This window comes from Salmo salar, chromosome 25 (assembly GCF_965601325.2).
Source record: "Salmo salar chromosome 25, fSalSal1, whole genome shotgun sequence".
Lineage (NCBI taxonomy): Eukaryota > Metazoa > Chordata > Actinopteri > Salmoniformes > Salmonidae > Salmo > Salmo salar.
In genome coordinates this window covers 22,259,026-22,278,877 of record NC_138315.1, presented here as the reverse complement: position 1 = coordinate 22,278,877, position 19,852 = coordinate 22,259,026, and the positions used below count along the sequence as shown (strand labels likewise).

The 19,852-nt window shown below is 40.9% G+C and overlaps 3 protein-coding genes across 3 annotated transcripts in view; 2 read left to right on the top strand and 1 right to left on the bottom strand.

Moving 5' to 3' along the window:
- The first annotated feature begins 229 nt into the window (after positions 1 to 229).
- Positions 230 to 4,215, top strand: LOC145850161 (10 kDa heat shock protein, mitochondrial). Its single transcript, XM_014173568.3, has 4 exons — positions 230 to 510; positions 3,422 to 3,577; positions 3,792 to 3,881; positions 4,010 to 4,215. Exons 1-4 carry the CDS (start codon positions 508 to 510, stop codon positions 4,058 to 4,060), a joined length of 300 nt encoding a protein of 99 aa, XP_014029043.1. The 5' UTR covers positions 230 to 507; the 3' UTR covers positions 4,061 to 4,215.
- Positions 4,216 to 4,555: 340 nt separating this feature from the next.
- Positions 4,556 to 13,821, top strand: mob4 (MOB family member 4, phocein). Its single transcript, XM_014173567.3, has 7 exons — positions 4,556 to 4,676; positions 11,495 to 11,557; positions 11,834 to 11,934; positions 12,127 to 12,256; positions 12,365 to 12,444; positions 12,523 to 12,634; positions 13,270 to 13,821. Exons 1-7 carry the CDS (start codon positions 4,617 to 4,619, stop codon positions 13,399 to 13,401), a joined length of 678 nt encoding a protein of 225 aa, XP_014029042.1. The 5' UTR covers positions 4,556 to 4,616; the 3' UTR covers positions 13,402 to 13,821.
- A 934-nt stretch (positions 13,822 to 14,755) lies between these two features.
- The window catches only part of LOC106586367 (raftlin-2), a 30,349-nt gene continuing 25,252 nt past the window's right edge, over positions 14,756 to 19,852 (bottom strand). Inside the window, exons 5-8 of the mRNA XM_014173563.3 lie at positions 19,650 to 19,756; positions 19,205 to 19,308; positions 19,000 to 19,078; positions 14,756 to 16,535 (exon numbers count right to left, since the gene is read on the bottom strand). Of these exons, the coding sequence (XP_014029038.1) occupies positions 16,326 to 16,535; positions 19,000 to 19,078; positions 19,205 to 19,308; positions 19,650 to 19,756 (500 nt within the window). The 3' untranslated portion in view covers positions 14,756 to 16,325. The remainder of the gene's footprint in view (positions 16,536 to 18,999; positions 19,079 to 19,204; positions 19,309 to 19,649; positions 19,757 to 19,852) is intronic.

Here is a 19,852-nt window from a genome sequence, read left to right as displayed (position 1 = left end):
TATATAAATATTTCCTGAAGTTGAAGGACTTTTTACATCAAAACCATATTATGTCAAATAATTGTGCTATTTATGCACTTTGTTTTAGGAAAATCATTTATTTTGTGTGTTTAACTTGTCAATAAAACTACACGTTTAACTGATATTCTCGTTCCAGGGCCCCATGTTCCAGAACTTTCTCATGCGCCATTGGAGAAAAAAGGGGGTTCAAAGTTGACACACTGTGCAACATTGCTGCAAACTGCAATCACATGAGAACACATGAAACATAAATTATCATTTCTTCACAACTGTTCTGGCGAGTTCCTTATGTCGAATTTTTGTTACTTTTATATAATGGAATATTTTGGAACTGAAACTGTCCAGGAACAGTAAAGTAAGGACATTTGACGACACGCATGCGCGAACCATTTCTTGATATTTCCTCACGTGGAGATTCTCGTTCAGTGTGTCAAATCCACGCTCAAAGAAGTAGGTGCTCAACATTACAAGGTCTCTCACATACAAATGGTAAGACATTCTTTATCAAAAACACATAGCTAGAATATAATTTAGGATGGAAAATGTCATGTTTGTCACTAGCAGAGTTAGCATTCCGAGTTTCATATTGTATTGTAGTAGCTAACCTATGCTTTGATTTCTCGCAGGCAAGGTCAGGCATGACCAAGAATACAGGAGGACTTTATCAGATTAGCTAGCTACTGTTACTGTGTAAAGGTGTGTCATATATGACCTATGCGATCTGCCATGCATTGTCCCACACTTCTGATTGTCCGTTAGCTAAATTAGCTAGCTCGAGATTACTTGCTATTTTGCACCATCAATCTCAAAATCGTTGGATATTATATATATATATATATATATATATATATATATATATATAAATATATGGAGAGAATTGCCAGCACCAGTTTCACAATTGGCACTGTAATTGATGGGTAGTAGTAAACTATGAATAACGAATAAATTGATGAGTAGAAGCATTTGCTGTTGCCATCTAAATTGATGCTATGTGCACAAGTGTGGTATTTTATATGACCTATTGTATGTTCTAGTTTATTTCACTGTCTATCCTTGCACAACGAAAAATAATTACCGGCTATCAACCAGTTCCGGGTAACGCAGACGCGGTGACCCCATGTGCAATAGCGTCACCGCATTTTATTTGTCCATTAATTTTGCCGCACTTGTAATATCCTAAAACTAGTCATAGATTACACAATTCTGCTTGGGAATATTGCACAGTATTCTAAAGATGTTAGAATGGGATCTGAAACCCCAGTCACTGAAGAACAGACCTTGAATGCTATTTGTTTATGTGTTCAATGTTTTCAATGTTCTCTTGACGTCTGGGTCCTTGAGCCTACTAAACCCCACAAAGCCTTGCCCAGGTTTCACTGTTTGTCTACACCTGTTTAGGAAGCATGTGATAAATTAAGTTTGATAGATTTTTGGGCCCATGTGGGGGTGTGTGAGCACACTCCCTGACCTGTTCTGGAATTTAGTCTAACATCAAAGCCATGATTAGTATATATGTTTATCTGTGGGTCAGGGTTGGAGAGCCCTGCCTGGAACCACAAACCCTCCGGTGTCCCCTGTCTCACCGACAACCTTCATTCAAGGTCAAAGATGCATCTGTTACCAGACAGGCAGCTGGTGTTGCAAATCTTCAAAATGTTGACTCCTAAGCTCCTTGCATTATGCTGGCCACAGAGAGAATCCATACTCTGAGTAGTTTTAGCTTAAAGATCATTCTACATCATATCTAACAATTGCTTGCTTTACGCCAGGGTTTCCCAAACTCGGTCCTCGGAACCCCAAAGGGTGCATGTTTTGGTTTTTGCCCTAGCACTACACAGCTGATTCAACTAATCATCTAGCTTTGATCATTTTAATTAGCTGTGCAGTGTTAGGGCAAAACCCCAAATGTGCACCCCTTGGGGTCCCAAGGACCAGGTTTGGGAAATGTGCTTTACACCTTTTCAATGGTGAATACTAACATTGCCTTTGGCAGGCTCTACTTGAAATTGCCTGGACACTGCTAGTAGTCAAGGGCAGTAACAAACCCTCACATGATTTCCTGTACAGTTACAAGTAGAGGAAGGTTCCACTAATTATATTTCTATGGTATATTGGTGGTCCGCAAAAATATGTGCGGTGTATGCCGCCACCCACTGTACGGGTTAGTATACTCCTATTGTTTCCAAATAAATAAAAGACAAAGAAACAAATCAATGTACTCCTTTAGTCATTCAAACGTCAACTCCGATCCCTTCAGACTCTGGGGCTTGAGAAGGAAGAGCATCTTTGGACAGTATTCCTTGCAATGTTTCGGCCGTGAAGTCCTGGAGACCCAATAACCTTTCAGCCGCAGATACAATTATGGCCAGTTCCTTGGACTTCTTGTTCATTTGGGCAGGACAATTAATCACATGTGCAAGAAAAGCCACAATCCACCTTCATGATCAGCATATCAGTTTCCCTAAACACTGTTGAATGACAATCTCCACAGCCTGCGGGGCATCCACCATATCTTCAGCTTCGCTCACTCCTTCAACTATTTTTGCGTAGAGTACCACTAATCTGTAGTAGGTTTATGTATACCTTTAGTGACTAGTTTCTTGTGTTCAGTGTGCAAGCTCATTTGGCTACATTCAGCTAAAAGATATGTTAATTTAGATCCCAAAGTGCCCTTTTTTTCAGTAGCACTTAAATGTACATACCACCAGCTCAAAAAACAGTAGTAGACCTAACCGTATGCAAGTCAGGGAGCCAAATGAAAGTCTCTTTCACAGATGTGATTCGGTTTCAGACGTTCACAAAAAAATAGCCGTTCAAAAAGAGCAACTACAATTACCAAACCAGGAACTCTTGGAATCCACCTTTAAGGTTTTGAATGGTGTACACTGGGGCTCCAGAGTGGCGTAGCGGTTTAAGGCACTGCATCTCAGTGCAAGAGGCGTCACTATAGTACCTGATTCGAATCCAGGCTGTATAACATCCGGGCGTGACTGGGAGTCCCATAGGGCAGCGCACAATTGGCCCAGCGTCGTCTGGGTTTGGCCGGAGTAGGCCGTCATTGTAAATAAGAATTTGTTCTTAACTGACTTGCCTAGTTAAATAAACAGTCCCCCACCAAATTGTCCTTATTTTCAGCAGATGGTTACAACACATCTCCTTTTGGCTATTGAAGGGGCCCCTCTCATGCAATTTGTATTACTCAAGCCTTTATCAGTTCACACAGTGGATCAAACTCTACCTAGTGGCAATTTGAGGGTATAACAATTGGAATGTCAAGCACTCACTGAAGAAGAGTCCAACACTTCTCAACCTCAGATCAGCTATGTAGATGAAATCCGTTGCAACGTTTTGTTGTACATTGTCTCCGTCATAAATAAAACCGTTCGCCTACATCTTTTAGGCTTTCAGGAAATTCCTTCCCATGTTTGACCGGGTGCTGGTGGAGCGTCTGGCTGCAGAGACTATGTCGAAGGGGGGCATCATGTTGCCAGAGAAGGCCCAAGGCAAGGTTCTACAGGCCACAGTGGTGGCAGTGGGACCAGGCTCCACAAACCAGGTAATTTTACTTCAATCTCACTCTCTCTGGCTAAACAGTAGCTTATGTATGATTTGTGTAACTAACTGGAGTCTGTCTACAATTGTGGCTTAGTCTGTCTGTGTTGTCTAACTGGTTTATCAGATTTCACAATGCCTAGAGATTAGAAGTGTTTAACTTCAAGGACCACATAGGATACAATATATACATCTTTTTTTCTACTGATGTCATTCAGAAAGGGAAGCTGACACCCATGAGTGTCAAAGTTGGAGAGAAGGTCCTACTGCCAGAGTATGGAGGAACTAAAGTCAACCTGGAAGACAAGGCATGTTTAGAACTGTTTTCTACTTTATTATTAGATGTATGATAAGTGATCATTTGATATTGTCCAACTATCATATTTATTAGTTTGTGTATTGATTGTCTATTTTAATATATCCATTTGTCTTTCAGGAATACTTCCTGTTCCGTGATGCTGACATCCTTGGCAAATATGTAGAGTAAAACATGTTTCACTGTAAAACATCCATGTAACCCCCATCCACCCTGTTAGAGAAGAATGTTGCCTCATTCATGTCTTAGTTTTTTTTGAATGTTATTCAATTGTAAATAATTCTGATCATGTTTTGTTACAATAATAAAGTGGACTATTGAATCTGGATGTGTATCTCCTGAGCAGATATATGAAAAGAGGATTTGGGATGTATTGTATGTGCAAGTGGGGACTGCTCAGGCTGAGGAGTGCGTTTCACAGGCCCCCATCTGCAACACTCTGAATAAGACAAGTTGAATATACATATGAACTTAATTAACATGAAAATCAGATCTGCATAACATTGTTGAAGGAACTGGTTTTGGTAAAAGGTCCTTCCACCCCTGCATTCACTTCTATTCTTCAAATGCTATGATTCACACTTGTGTATGTAAGCAAGCAAATATGCAGTGTCAGTGATATCTCTGGAGGAATGACAACCATTTGGTAGCTCACAGCTCCCTATCCCCGTTCTTGTTATCCGTCACACAAGCCTGTGCATCATTTGCATCCGGGCATTCTGTCGAGATGGTCATGGCGGAGGGTACTGCAGTTCTGAGGAGGAATAGGCCTGGAACCAAGGCGAAGGTATGTTTCTATAAATCGGAATACGATTACATTTGGTTAAGAGGCCATCGGTGATCATAGTGGCCTTGCCTCAACCGTAAATTTAATTTCTGTGATGACTTTTTAGTCGTTGCTCGGAGATGTCTTCTGAGAAACACAGGAAGGATCGGGGCTGCAAGCCAGCAACGTTAGTAGCTTGCTAAAAATGTTGCACAGCAGACATTTCGACACTTGTCTAGCTAGATAGTTGGCAAACTAGACTTACAAAAATCCCAATATGAATACCATACTATACTTTTGATAGCTAGCATAAATTAGTTACTAGCTAGCTAACGTAGTTGCCAGAAGATGCCGACCCTACTGTTACGCTTGTTTACGACTGAGCTGCACTGGGGTAGGAACGCAGTCATGGGTATATTAACCTCTTTAACCACACCATGGAGCTGGTGCAAGATATGGGTGGGGAAACGTACCTCAGTGCAGGGATGGGATATCCCATTGTACTCCAAATTGTACATGTATCCACACTGATACATCGAGAAGAATACTGCTATTTTTCATGGAAAACTACCCTTTTCGTCCTCGTGCTAGCTAGCAATAACCACTGCAGACATTTTGGAATTTCAGTGCCAGACAATTAATCTCCATTGTTCAACACAAAGTGCCGTTATGGAAGTAACCATTCTGCTGGCTTGGCAGTTTTGAAAGAAGTTTAAAGGTAAAGTAATCAAGAGTAACATGCTGACCAGACCGGACACGTCGCAAAATAAATTTAGAAATCCATGTTATTCAATTATTGCACGCACACTGCTCGCATGCGCCAACGAGTGTCTGCTTTGCCAAGGGCTAAAATAGAACTATTTCTGATGCATATTGCGCTGAAAGTCCTGCCTCTCCCATCTCCTCATTGGTTTATAGAAGCAGGTACCCACGTGCCATCTCCTCATTGGTTATACCCACGTGGGTGATTGAAAGAAGAACTGTTTTGCCGGTAGTCGTGGTAATACTATGAAGGTTTATATGCCAATCACCATATAAGTTCAAAGATGAAAAAGCCTGGAAGGAGGAGAGATGACTAGAAACGATTTGGTTGGCCGTTTTATGTGTGGATTAATTGGCGGAGTAAAGGAGCTTGTGGATTTCAGGTAAAATAACAACTCAATGTTTATATCCCAGGACAAATTAGCTAGCAACAGCAAGCTAGCTAAATAGGACAAATTAGCTAGCAAGTGCAAGCTAACTAGCTAAATTGCCATACATGTTTAATGCTTTTTGACCTGTCCCCAAATTAATGTAATTGGTTCAGAGTTTGTTTTGATATTTTAACCTGCGTGTCGTGATCGCGTTTGGTGTAGGGGACAAAATAAATGTATGCACAATAGCGCACGTGCGTAGCCGGTTTGGGTTCCGTGTAAGGCTCCTCATTCTGGAAGATGGTTTATTTTTGTTAGATGTGAATGGTGGGCTTTTTATTTTGGGGAGCATTTATGTTACAAATAACAGTTCAAAAACCTATTTCAAGATTTTTAGCAGGAAATCCATTTACTTTTAGATATATTTGTGGATGCCAGACTGAATTTTGGAGGGGATTGGAATTCTATTGGGGATCCTCAATGGGATTGCTTACCTCCTGAGCTACAAGAATGAATAATCCCTCCAAGTTTAATTTATGTTTGGGATTTGATGGTTTTTAGATATATATATTGTGTTGCAAAGATATGTCCAAGCAATCAAGAATCATATTTTAATATCCTGAGTAGATGTCTCTATTGAAACTTCTGTTCTCACGGACCATAAAGCCATTTTTCTTTCAATCAACCTCACAGCATCTACAGATGGACAGAAATAACAATTACCAGAAATGTAACAAAGCACTTCTGGCTGATGAACAGTTCAAGACTGCAGCTAAATCTATTATAACAATGCTAGAATAAGGCAAACTTATTGAAGTTATATGGTGCATACTGTGAATTCAGAAGGTTGGCCATTCAAAGAGGAAAGGTGGTTGCTAAGACCAAAAGTCTATAATCAAAGACATTGTTACCATATATGGACAAGAGGACTTGAGTCATCAAGACGAGCACATTATTAAAACAGAATATATGAGGACAAAGCTAAAGGATTCTGGACTTCCTGACGGGATGACTCCAGGTGGTAAGGGTAGGCAACAACACATCTGCCACGCTGATCCTCAACCCTGGGGCCCCTCAGGGGTGCGTACTTAGTCCCCTCCTGTACTTCCTGTTCACCCATAACTGAGTGGCCAAGCACGACTCCAACACTGTCCTTAAGTTTGCTGACGACAAAACAGTGATAGGCCTGATAACCGACAACCATGAGACAGCCTATAGGGAGGAGATCAGAGACCTGGCAGTGTGATGCCAGGACAACAACCTCTCAATGTGAGCAAGACAAAGGAGCTGATCATGGACTACAGGAAAAAGAGGGTCGAACAGGCCCCCATTAACATCTACGGGACTGAAGTGGAGCGGGTCGAGAGTTTCAAGTTCCTTGGTGTCCACATCACCAGCAAACTATCATGGTCCAAACAAACCAAGACAGTTGTGAAGAGGCCATGACAACACCTTTTCCCCCTCAGGAGATGGAAAAGATTTGGCATGGGTCCCTAGATCCTCAAGTTCTACAGCTGCACCATCGAGAGCATCCTGACCCTTTGCATTACCGCCTGGTATGACATCTGTAGCTCAGTAGCTCAGTTGGTAGAGCATGGTGTTTGGTGTTTGCAACACCAGGGTTGTGGGTTCGATTCCCACGGGGGGCCAGCACAGAAAAAAAAAATGTATGAAATTGTATGAAATGTATGCATTCACTACTGTAAGTCGCTCTGGATAAGAGCGTCTGCTAAATGACTAAAATGTAAAATGTAAAAATCTGCTTGGCATCCAACCGTAAGGCGCTACAGAGGGTAGTGTGTACGGTCCAGTACATCAATGAGGCCAAGCTTCCTGACATCCAGGACCTATATACTTACTAGGCGGTGGTGTCAGAGGAAGGCCCAAAAAAATGTCAGACTCCAGTCACCCAAGTCATAGACTGTTCTCTGCTAACGCACGGCAAGCGGTACCGGAGCGCCAAGTCTAGGACCAAAAGGCTCCTTAACAGCTTCTACCCCCAAGCCATAAGACTGTTGAACAACTAAACTGATCAAATGGCCACCCGGACTATTTACATTGTTTTTACACTACTGCTACTCGCTGTTTATTATCTATGCATAGTCACTTTACAAATGACCTCGATTAACCTGTACCGTCGCACATTGACTCAGTACCCACTGTATCCTCATAATTGTTATGTACATTTCTTGTTACCTTTTGAAAGATTAGATTTTTTTAAACTTTCGTTTATTTAGTAAATATTTTATTAACTGTTTCTTGAACTGCGTTTTTTGTTAAGGGCTTGTAAGTAAGAATTTCACGGTAAGGTCTACACCTGTTGTATTCAGCGCATGTGACAAATACAATTTGATTTGAGATCAAGAACAAAGTGGATAGAAGGTGAAAAAACACTAAATATATTTTTAACTTGGAAAAAAGAAATGCTGAACTCTCCTTGGTTAAACTGAACATTAATGGACATACATCAGAATGGACATACATCAGAATTCCAAAGGAAATGTCTTGCTTTGTTACATAATTCTATGAGAAATTATATACTAAAAGGGATAATATTGGCGATATAACCTCTTCTGTCCTCCATAAATGAGAATGCTAGGTGTATTGATGCGGAGTTCAAAAGAATGTGTGACCTAAATATCTTTGGAAGAGATTAAGAAAGGCATCATCTGGTAATTAGGGTCAAACCAGTGAATTTCATAAAGTATTTCAAGATGACATTTGTCTTTTTTTTTTATTTGTATTCATAGAAACTATTGAAATGGGGAAGTTACCTTCTTCGATGTCTCAAGGTTTAATCTCTTTAATACCAAAGCCTAATAAAGATGCTTTAATATTAGAAAACTGGAGGCCTATAACTTTAAATAATTGTCAAATTGTTAACTATTATCTTTGCAGAAAGATTAAAGATGTCTTGAAACAATTACTGATGATTGTCAATCGGGATTTATGAGAGGGAGGCACATTCGTAATAATATTCTTTGGTTTTAGATTTGATAGATTATAGTGACCTTATAAATTAAGACCGTTTTATTTGTTAATCCCCCAAAAATATATATTTTAATTTTTTGTAAAGCATTCGATACGGTAGAGTATAGTTTTATGTTTGAAACACTGGATTTCTTGAGATTTGGCAATTACTTTAAACAAGTCATTCAGACATGGATGCAATAGCTCAATTAAATTACCTAATGGAACTACTCGCCGATTTCAAATAGGTAGAGGTATAAAACAAGGTTGCCCAATAGCACCATTCCTGTTTTTATTGGTCACACAGACTATGGCGCTTCTCATTCAAAAATATGAATTTAGAGGTATTCAAATACTGGGGGGGGGGGAAAAAGTCAGCTCTCAGATGACACTGTACATTTTTTACAGGATAGAACAGTCTATAAAAAGCTGTGTTTGAATGTATTTTCTTGTATCTGGTTTGACATTTAAATAAAACATGTTTCATTAAAGTATCAATCTAATGATTTGGTTGATATTGCCGGTATTCCCATAAAATGTTATTACATACCTGGGAATCAAGATATGTAAAAACCAAACAGAAACGGCTAATTAAAATTTTACTCCCATCACTGAGAACGTTGAAGTTTGATGCTTGGTTGTTAAATGGTCGCATATTGCTGTCAAAAACTGAAGAAGAATCGAGACTATTATATACTGCAATGGCATTGGATGTTCCCCACGCAACAATTCAAGAAGTAGACTTGAAACTTTTACATTTTGTTTGGAGGAATAAACCACATTATTTAAAAAAGAGTGTATTGTGTAATACTCTAGATCAGGGTGGTTTAAATGTGCTTGATTTTGGTACATCAAATATTATCTTTAAGACTAGGTGAATCAAGAATTACATCCAATTTGGGGATAGGATTTGGAATATTATTCCAAATCTTGTTTTTGAAAAGGTTGGTGGCATTGAATTTTTCCAAAAATGTAACTTTGAGGTAATTAAAATTCCCCTTAAATTATCCAATTTCCATAAGCAGGTGTTACTATCCTCGTTAATTGTGTATAAACATAACTTCTCCCCTAATAGATGTTTGATTTGGAATAACAAAGACATAAAATATAATAATACATCTTAATTTTTCTGTAAATGGTTTGAGAACGGTATTTTGTTAGTGACACAATTATTTATTGGAAATGGACATGTATAGTTATGTTGAGTTTTTTAATAGATGTGTAATTCCAGTGATGGTGAAGGACTATGCCATTGTTCTTTTATGCAATACCTACAGGCTTTAAGAAGATTACAGGGAAATTATGTTATTGAGAGGAATGTGGAATTCAGTTTCAGCATCATATTAGATGGCGTATGCATCAAGGATAAAAAGTGGTAGAATTTCAATCTTCTTGATGGAGCAGGGTGGATAAATGTACAATTTGGAGTACAGTGGCACATCCCATTCTAGCATTGAGGTACGTTTTCCGACCCATATCTCACGCCAGCTCCATGGTGTCTTAATGTAACAATGATTGAGTTCCAATCCCAGTACAGCTCAACGTAAACAAGCGTAGCGGTAGGGTCATTATCTTTTGGCAAGCTAATTTAGTAGCCAACCTAGTTTACATTTGGTATTGATAACGTTCATCTACACTGAACAAAATTATAAAAGCAACAAGTAAAGTGTTTCTTGAGCTGAAATATAAAATCCCAGAAATGTTCCATACCCACAAAAAGCTTATTTTTCAAAAATGGTATTTACATATTTGTTTACATCCCTGTTAGTAAGCATTCTCTTCTGCCAAGATAATCCAGCCACCTGGCAGGTGTGGCATATCAAGAAGCTGAATTAGCAGCATGATAATTACACAGGCCCCCCCTTGTGCTGGGGAAAATAAAAGGTCACTTAAAATATGCAGTTTTGTCACACAACACAATGCTACAGATGCCTCAAGTTTTGAGGGAGCGTGCAATTGGCATGCACCTGCAGGAATGTCCACCAGAGCTGTTGCCAGAGATGTAATGTTCATTTCTCTACCATAAGCGCCATTTTAGAGAATTTGGCAGTGTGTCCAACTGGCCTCACAACCACAGACCACTTGTAACCACACCAGCCCAGGACCTCCATATCTGGCTTCTTCACCTGTGGGATCATCTGAGGGGGGTGGGGGAGGGTACTGAGGAGTATTTCTGTATGTAATAAAGCCCTTTTTTAGGGAAATATGAATTCTGATTGGCTGGGCCTGGCTCCCCAGTGGGTGGGCCTATGCCGTCCCAGGCCTACCCATGGCTGCACTCTGCCCGGTCATGTGAAGTCCAGGGCCTAATGAATTTATTTCAATTGACTGATTTCCTTATATGAACAGTAACTCAGTAAAATCTTTGAAATTGTTGCATGTTGCGTTTTATAGTTTTGTTCAGTATAGCTAGGTAATTTGGGGCACTTTCTAAGTATAAGGTCAACACAAATAATGACTTTGTTTGATAGTTAGCTGATGCTAAATATTTTAGCTAGTTAATTACAGTGCTGAAGTCTACAGTTCATGAACAGTTAACTTGCTAGCAAGCTATGTCAAAATAGCTGACAGTTAGCTAACGTTAGCTAGCATGTCAACAAATACAGTTGTTGCTAGCTAACGTAAACAGTGCTGTCTATGGCTAGATGATGTGAAGGCTGAGAGGTGACACTTTTGTCCATTGAGCACATACAGTGAATATGTGAACATTATCCCTTTGTCCCTCTCTCACTGCAGGATTTCTACAATTGGCCGGATGAATCCTTTGAGGAGATGGACAGCACTCTGGCTGTACAACAGGTTTGGTTGAGTTAGTCAGTGGGGAATGACTGAGGAGTCCATTTTGAGCTTCAAATTAGCTTCAAGTGTCATGATTGCAGAATGCTCTTCGTAGCTGTCAAGCCTGACATTGACGAGCTGTCCCTTATTTTAACATGGCTGCTGCCCTATAAACCTACAAAGCATCTTATCTAGTGTGATCATTGTCATGCATGTCAGAACCTTAGTCTGTTAACAAGGATGTTAGCAGAATCCGGATGTTTGACTAACCTCAGTGGTACCCCTGTCCACGTTCAGTACATTCAGCAGAACATCCGGTCAGACTGCTCTAACATCGATAAGATCCTGGAGCCGCCAGAGGGACAGGACGAGGGAGTGTGGAAGTACGAGCACCTCAGGTACACTGCGTTCCTTCACTTGACTTACTAGACGTATTACTTTGATAGTATACTAACTACACACTTGACTGATTAGACTCTCTACACTGAGTGTGTCTACCAAATCAATTACAAGTAACTGATTTTGGTGTTGAGTCTCATCTTTTTCCTTATCCCCATACCCCACCCACCCCTTCTTTCTCTCTGTTATAGGCAATTCTGTCTGGAGCTGAATGGACTAGCTGTGAAACTGCAGAGTGAGTGCCACCCAGACACCTGCACGCAGATGACCGCCACAGAGCAGTGGATCTTCCTCTGTGCTGCACACAAGACCCCCAAAGAGGTGAGTGTTACTAAAATCAGAATTCAATTCACTCAGGATTTTATTTTTCAATTTAGCCTGCCATGCACTATACTTAAGATGTAATTGCCTGTGTGTTTGTGTCCACAGTGTCCTGCCATTGACTACACTAGGCACACGTTGGACGGAGCTGCCTGCCTTCTCAACAGCAACAAGTATTTCCCCAGCCGGTGAGCACACACACACATACACTATGTAAAGGAATACTTTGGTTTCCTACTCATACACTTTCAATCGTCTCTCCCCAGTGTGAGTATCAAGGAGTCCTCTGTAGCCAAGCTGGGCTCTGTGTGTCGCCGGATCTATAGGATATTCTCTCATGCCTATTTCCACCATCGCCAGATATTCGACAAGTATGAGGTAAGTGGAAGTTCCCACTTCCCAAATAGACCTGGCGAAGGAACAGGATTTGGGCTCCTCATTCTTATTGAAACTGATAGAATAGCGTCACAGGGACACAAACTGCTTTTTTTCTGCTTGTTTGAATTAGAAAATGTAAAGCTCATATCCACAAGTGAACACCAGGTTGAGGAGGAAATTGAGAAGAATCAGTTATTGTGCTTTTTTTCTGCCAAATGAGTCATGATCATGTTCCATTTTGTGGTTGAATCATATTCAGTCAACAGGTGGCACTACAGACCAGGGCCTGGTTTCCCAAAAGCATCTTAAGGCTAAGTTTGTTAGAATTAGCCTTAAAATGCTTTAGGGAAACCATACCAAGGTCTGTAGGGAAAGACTGATATGTGGTTATTACTAGAACTGGGCATATGATTACGTTCACTGATCCCAGCTCAGTCGTCAATGTAATGACCTCAAGCAGACCAAAGCTATAATGGCACTACAGTCTATAAACTAGTGAATCGGACCTCATATCATACACGGCTTCTCTTGATTCACCTCTGTGTCTAGGGGGTACGTGCTATGGGTTGTTTCTGGACAGAGCCTAACTCAGCCTAATTCTCTTGTTTGTTTCCCTTCTATGTCCCTCCCTGCAGAATGAGACGTTCCTGTGCCATCGGTTCACACGCTTCGTGATGAAGTACAACCTGATGTCCAAGGACAACCTGATCGTTCCTATCCTGGAGGAGGAGGTTCAGAACGCTTCAGCCGGGGAGAGCGAGGCCTGAGAGGAGAGCTGCACACAGGAGACCAGACGTGTGTTCAAATACTAGTATTCAAATACTGCTTGATTGAGCTTGCCTGTTGCAATGGAACCAAGAGAAGAGTCCCACATGTGCAAACCCTACCCATCTGGCACTCTAGGCAAGCTAAGGCAAATGCTCAAAGTATTTGAACCAATGATTTTTATATACACTAGACTGACAGGGGGCGCTGTTTAAGCCACCGCGCCTCCATCTTGGCACCATTGTAAAAACAAAAAGTCTACAATTGTTTTTGCCATTTACTCTATTACAGACAGCTACATGCATCATTTGTAATTATGTGAGCTAAACATAGTGTAATTTTAAATGTCCTTAAAAGTACTGTTACTGGCCCCGCTACAACAACAAACAATACTTAAATAAAATGTAATTTTGTCCTTGAAACTTTCAAGTGGAATTCCTTTAGTTCCTATGGAGGACTGCCAATATGGCCAACCGGTGGCTTCAAAGCCTCTCATTAGCCAATGGATAGCATCAGCAATCCAGAGTTTATATACATCATTGATTTGAACCCAGGTCTGAAACAGCTACACACAGGCTCTCACTAATGTTGCTTTAACATGTTGAGCACCTGGATTTGCTAAACCTACATAAAACCATAATGTGATGACAAAGGCACACACTCATGGGTTCCCTGTATATAACCCCTGCTCTCCCATGTCCCTCCATCTCTACTATAATTATTTTCCTGGTGCTTTACATTTGCATTCTCTCTGTTGCCTTTGTTCTCTCTCGCTGAATTGTAAATGGACCCCTAGCCACTCCTGTAAATCTGAAAGGATTGGTGGAAAAAAATATGCAGACATTTCCATGCAGCCCATTGGAAGGCAAGATGAAGCTATGACCATAATGCTTCTGTATCCAATCTGCTCAGATGTACAGGTGTGCGTAGGGTTTAGAGGCTATGGATCCATTTGTGGTTCAGAATCTCTGCTTTTGTTGCTCTGAGTACATACCTCCTTCACCATTTACCCTCCCCCTCATCATTAAGTTATTTTGTGAGAGGAGTCTTGTCTATCTGCCCCACTTTTTAATTTTCCTTTTTTAATGAACTGAATTTTGTTACATTTTCATGTCTGTTAATAAAAAAAGACTGTTACCCAATGTGCTTGACTTTTTGAAATGTCCCTTTGTATAAATTGGCCCCATCTGTCGTTGCAACTTAATTTCTAAGGTTTACACCTCAACACCTTGATGAAGAAGGTTAAGGTAGCAGATGTGAATGTGGGGCCAAGCGCTTTAAAAGTAAATTGGTCAGTAAATGTGAGAAATCATGGGCAGTGTATTTAAGCAGAGAATACAACTGCACGCAAAGAGGAACAAGGGAAATTCACTTTTTAATTAGATAAAACACCAATGACAACAAATTACAATTTCTCCAAAATGAAAACACTGCAACAGGTAGATAATACTGATTTGTTTCTCCGTCCCCAAAAAAGGGAGCTCATTTAAAAACTTGTATTCTGTGCATCTCTAGTAATACTTCCTGTTAACGTTACGATATGTACAGCAGCATGGTGTTGTTTTCTTATACAACAAGCCCTTGGTTGTTTCTCTTCACATGATCAAACATTTAAAAGAGTCAAATGTCACTATGTCCTGAAGAAACAAGGGCTTTTGTCTCAAGATCTGAGGAGAGGAATCTACATCACTGAGCAGAATGAAACAATTGAGGCCTGAACCAGTACCATGTGGCTATGAAACAACTACCAGCTATTTCCAATGACAGAATAGGTGCAGGAACAGAATAGCTACTGGTCCAATGCCAACTGATAAAATACTTAAGAAATATACACTAATGATGACATCATGAACAGATTAGTGAACGATAGATGTTTAGCACCAATCAGACTGTCTGAATACAATGGCTCTAATGTACTGTATGTGTACATCTCAAAAAAGGTTTGAAATGTTGTCCAATCGTTCCTACTTACCCAGTGGCTTGGCAGTCCTCTCTCTGTGTGTGTGTGTATATAAAAACACATCTGAACTCACCCAAGAAATGAATGTACAAACAAGCTTCTCCAGGCCTGAACTCAAACACCCCGAGTTAAACACAACCATCACAGAAAGAGAGAGGGCTGTTTGTAATATGGCTGTACTCACCGCCAGGCCCATAGACAAGTCTGACCTGGATATTGTCAGTACCGCCAACACAGCGAACGTGTCTATTTGTCTACCTGATAAATGTTTACATCCTGCTGGGTGTGTTTATGGGAAAGGAGAGGAGGGAGAGGAGCTGGTGGCAGGATGCAGATATGCGGTTTCTCTGAACCGTGTGACCTTGAGCCTGAGCAGACGTGATGTCACGTCAGAATGAGGAGAGTTGTATTGAATTGAATAGAGGTGTTGGCAGTTCTAAAGGGGAGGGTGGATGAGCAGGTGAGGCGGTTTCCCAAAACAGGAACAATGTCTGAAACATGTGAGGAGTGACTGAAGAACAAAAACATTGGGACACATCTGTCCAACAGGTGTGCTGTGGGTCACAGGGAGTTTAGTCCAGAGGTCTGTCTGTGCACAGAGAGGTTCTTCCTGGTGTGTCCTGTGCTTCCTGCTTTGTGCTGGTGACAGTTATGTGTGAATGTGTGTGTGTGTTCTCATCACATGAAAAGGTGCAGTGTGAACAATGTGATCTTTTTGAATCAGGACTAATAAGTGTATGTGTGGAAGAATGTGGGTCTCAATGTCACTGAACGCAGACTGCTTGGTTCTATCAACAAAATGTTTAAAAAAGGAAATAACACCATCTCAAAATGGTGCGTATGGCTTCATAATAAAATACATTAAAAAGTGCCAAGTTTTGCTTTCTAATCTATGATCTTCTTGGTTAGGGAAGAGATTAGAGGGATAGATGGGGGCGTATATTATCTGTGTGTTAATCTCAGGGTTCACATGCACGTGACCTCTGCCGCCCCGTCGTCCTGCTCGAAGCCTCCCTCCTCCAGGTGGGACAGGGCGCTGGGGTACCCCCCTCCGAAGACGGGGAACCCCCCGATACCCCCCGCGGTGGGGGACAGCTCCTCAGTGGGGCGTGTTCGGGGGCTGCCCACACCACGACTCACAGAATGAGTGGCCACGTCCCTCTGCACGGACCCCGCCTGGGAGAGGACAAAGAGGTGAGGAAGAGTCTAGCATGCAGTGTCGACTTTGGCAGCTATTTTAGATTTAGTTTTAAAATACTTTTTAGTCTTAGTCACATTTTTGTCATTTTATCATTTGTTAGCTTTAGTTATTATCAAATGACTGGACAATGTCACAATAGTCAGTGCATCTTTTTCTATTAAATAATGAATATTTAGGTTACCTCTAACTTCCATCATGTGCACATTCAGATAGCTTTATCCAACTAGGCCTAGTACCCCCTCATATACCTTAGCTGGCTACATTGATATTGTGGCAGATTGTAACCAATGACAGCCATAATTAACCTTACAGCCTATAAAGACTTGGATACAGGTTAGACAATTTACAGCTCAGATTTTCACCACATCATAACAGTCAAGGGGGGTAAATAAATTGTACCTTTCCAAAAATGCCAGAAGTATTACTGTACACCTAATATTCAACAAATACCATTTGTTATTTCCCATAGGAAAAAAACTACCACAACTAGCATTTGTAGAACACGCCGCGAGATCGGCAACACAGATAAATAAATAACAGTGCACATGGGAAAATATAGAGCTTCTGATGTGATCAAAGCAACAACAAAAAGCCTACATGAAAGTAAGAAAGAGAGTAAACATGATTGTTTCTAGTTGAGATCAGTTACAAGCCAAGTGTCCTGGCTTCGCAAGTTCAAAAGATTGAAGAGTGTGACCGCCTGGGAGCTTTGTGGGAGAGCCAGGCAGATCAGCTCAATTAGACCGTGCAACTGAAAGACGTTAATTCTGCCAATGAGAGGATTGCATGAAATATTCTGCATGCATGCATGTTTAGGATTGGACAAAACTATGGAAGCCCATTCCCGCCGATAATTAAAAATAAATAAATAGGCCAATGCTCTCTCAAAATATCTTGGGGCCCAGAGTTTTTCTTAATCTGGTTGACTAACCCAGTGGTTCTCAAACCATTCCTCGTGGACCCCCAGCCGGTTCATGTATTTGATCTTTCCCAGAACCAGCACACCTGATTCAACTTGTCATCTAATCATCAAGCCCTTGATTAGGTCATTCAGGTGAACTAGTTCTGGGATAAAACTAAATTATGAAACGTCTGGGGAACCCCGAGGAGAGGTTTGAGAACCACTGGACTAACCTAACCAGGTAAAATTTCAGACTAGTTGGCGGGTATGACATAGTAATAAATCAGCTATACAACGTGTTTATATGGGCTATGATGGGACCAGATATTTTCTAATCAGGTCATATGGTTAAAAAATAAATAAATAGACAACTGCGAATGGACAATAGAACTAACAGGGCTGAGTTTGCTTTATGCAGTGTTGCATCGAGTAGGCCTTCGCATCTGTAAATAAATATTACTCACACAGTATGTCATCACTATTGTGTTGATTGATTCATTCCAGTCAATAATTCAGGAATGATAAGGTCTAGGTAGCCTAGCCACCCAAAGTTTGAATATAAACCAAATTTGATCACATTCACATTTTCTCTTAACACAAATAAATAGGGCTATTTTAGACTATAAATACTGTACATAGCTAAGACTATAAATACGTGACGTTACTGCTTCGATTCCCCTGGCCAGAGGGTATCAGCGTGCATAAGCTTCTCTAGGCTACCTGCGGCTGTGGTTGTTATCAGTAGGCTACAGTTGATCAGACAGAAACACAGATTAATTGTGCACGAGTTGACAAATCATGAGGCAAATCAGTCTAAACAACAGAACCTTACCCCCATTTTCAATACTTTCGTGTCAATATTGTTAATCAAACCAAATTAAAAAGTGATGGGGCATATGCCAGCTCGTCACATGTTTGCCAGCAGCCCTGCTGCGCTGATCTTTGCAACACGGATAGATGGAAATCGCCACACAAAGCTACAAATGACGAAACATATCCTATATGTATGTTCTACCTCAAAATTTGGAGTTAGTATCTCGAAATTGAGATAGTATCAACATTTGAATGGTCAGAAATGGGCTTTCATACAAAACAGATGAAAAGGAGTTTCACGTCAAATTAAATGTCCATTGGGCTCCCAAGTGGCACAGAGGTCTAAGGCACTGCATCGTCACTACAGACCCTGGTTCGATTCCAGGCTGTATCACAACCGGCCGTGATTGGGAGTCCCATTTGTAGTCAGGAAAAATTTGATATTTTTTATTGTTGATGAAAATGTACACTGCTACCATGTACCTGTGATGATTTAAAATGTTCTATGCAAATAACACCAAATGTTTTGCAGATAGTCAGGGATGTCATCAAAATCCTGCCTGAATATCTAATTAAAACAACTAACATAATTTCGAATGCAGCACAGATGTGCTTTGATTTCATTTTCGTCATCTTATATCAAAAACCCACAAGGGGCAGTATTGTCCCAAAAATAGCAACTTTCCTGGTGTAGTATTTTGTGCTAACTGAAGCCAAGCCCTCACCTGGTTCCTCTGTGGTACTGAAGACGTCTTGACTGGTCTCTGTAGGAACACCACCTGCTTGGTTGCCAGATTACCATCACTGGAGAAACACACACAATATATTATAAAGGAAAATCCTCATAGAAGGCCTGATAACCCGGTCTACAAAATGGACGAGTTTGTTCCGAGAAGGACCATCAAGCAAAACATCAACTATGTGTGTTACCTGTCATGGCGGATGATAGGTGTGGGCAGGACACAGGTGAGCAGCCAGCCAAACTCAGCCAGTGTGTGAAGGAGTGGCCCGTAATCTGTCTTCACATCAGAACCCTATACAGCACAGCAATGATGTCACACACTGGATAGAGGTAATTGTTGCACGTTGTCTACACTGGTTTATCCATCTTGTAGTATTACGGTCAGGGTTGTTGGCACACAAACACACTCCTGAGACACATTATGTTACTCACAAGTGAATGTCATTCACCACAACTAGTTATTTGAGCTGTGTTTACTTGGACAGACACGGAGATGTAACTGTAATGCTAATCTCTCTCTCCCCCAACAGGATCTTCCCCAGAGAATATTTACCTACTGCAACACATTCACCTGTCCTCACTGGCTGAACACACACACACAGGTAATACGTAACACACACACGGCTCTCTGACCTCGATGACGGTCCACTGCTCCACTACGATGGTGTCGTTGGCAGGAGGGGCAGTGCTTCTCTCCTCATAGACAAACAGCCCCTCTAGAGACCTGGGTACGGGCTCACCTGAGACAACACACAGACAATCAGTCAGCAAACTACAGTATCAACATACAATGCATATCTACCAGAAAACACACTCAAACGCTATGAGTTACACAA

Bases quoted from the DNA above. Each gene is read 5' to 3' on its own strand.
- mob4 (XM_014173567.3), top strand. From the start codon at position 4,617: ATGGTCATGGCGGAGGGTACTGCAGTTCTGAGGAGGAATAGGCCTGGA. The intron at 11,935-12,126 runs GTACACTGCGTT...TCTCTGTTATAG, and splicing joins TGGAAGTACGAGCACCTCAG to GCAATTCTGTCTGGAGCTGA. The intron at 12,635-13,269 runs GTAAGTGGAAGT...CCCTCCCTGCAG, and splicing joins AGATATTCGACAAGTATGAG to AATGAGACGTTCCTGTGCCA.
- LOC145850161 (XM_014173568.3), top strand. The intron at 3,578-3,791 runs GTAATTTTACTT...GATGTCATTCAG, and splicing joins GACCAGGCTCCACAAACCAG to AAAGGGAAGCTGACACCCAT. The intron at 3,882-4,009 runs GCATGTTTAGAA...TTTGTCTTTCAG, and splicing joins AAGTCAACCTGGAAGACAAG to GAATACTTCCTGTTCCGTGA.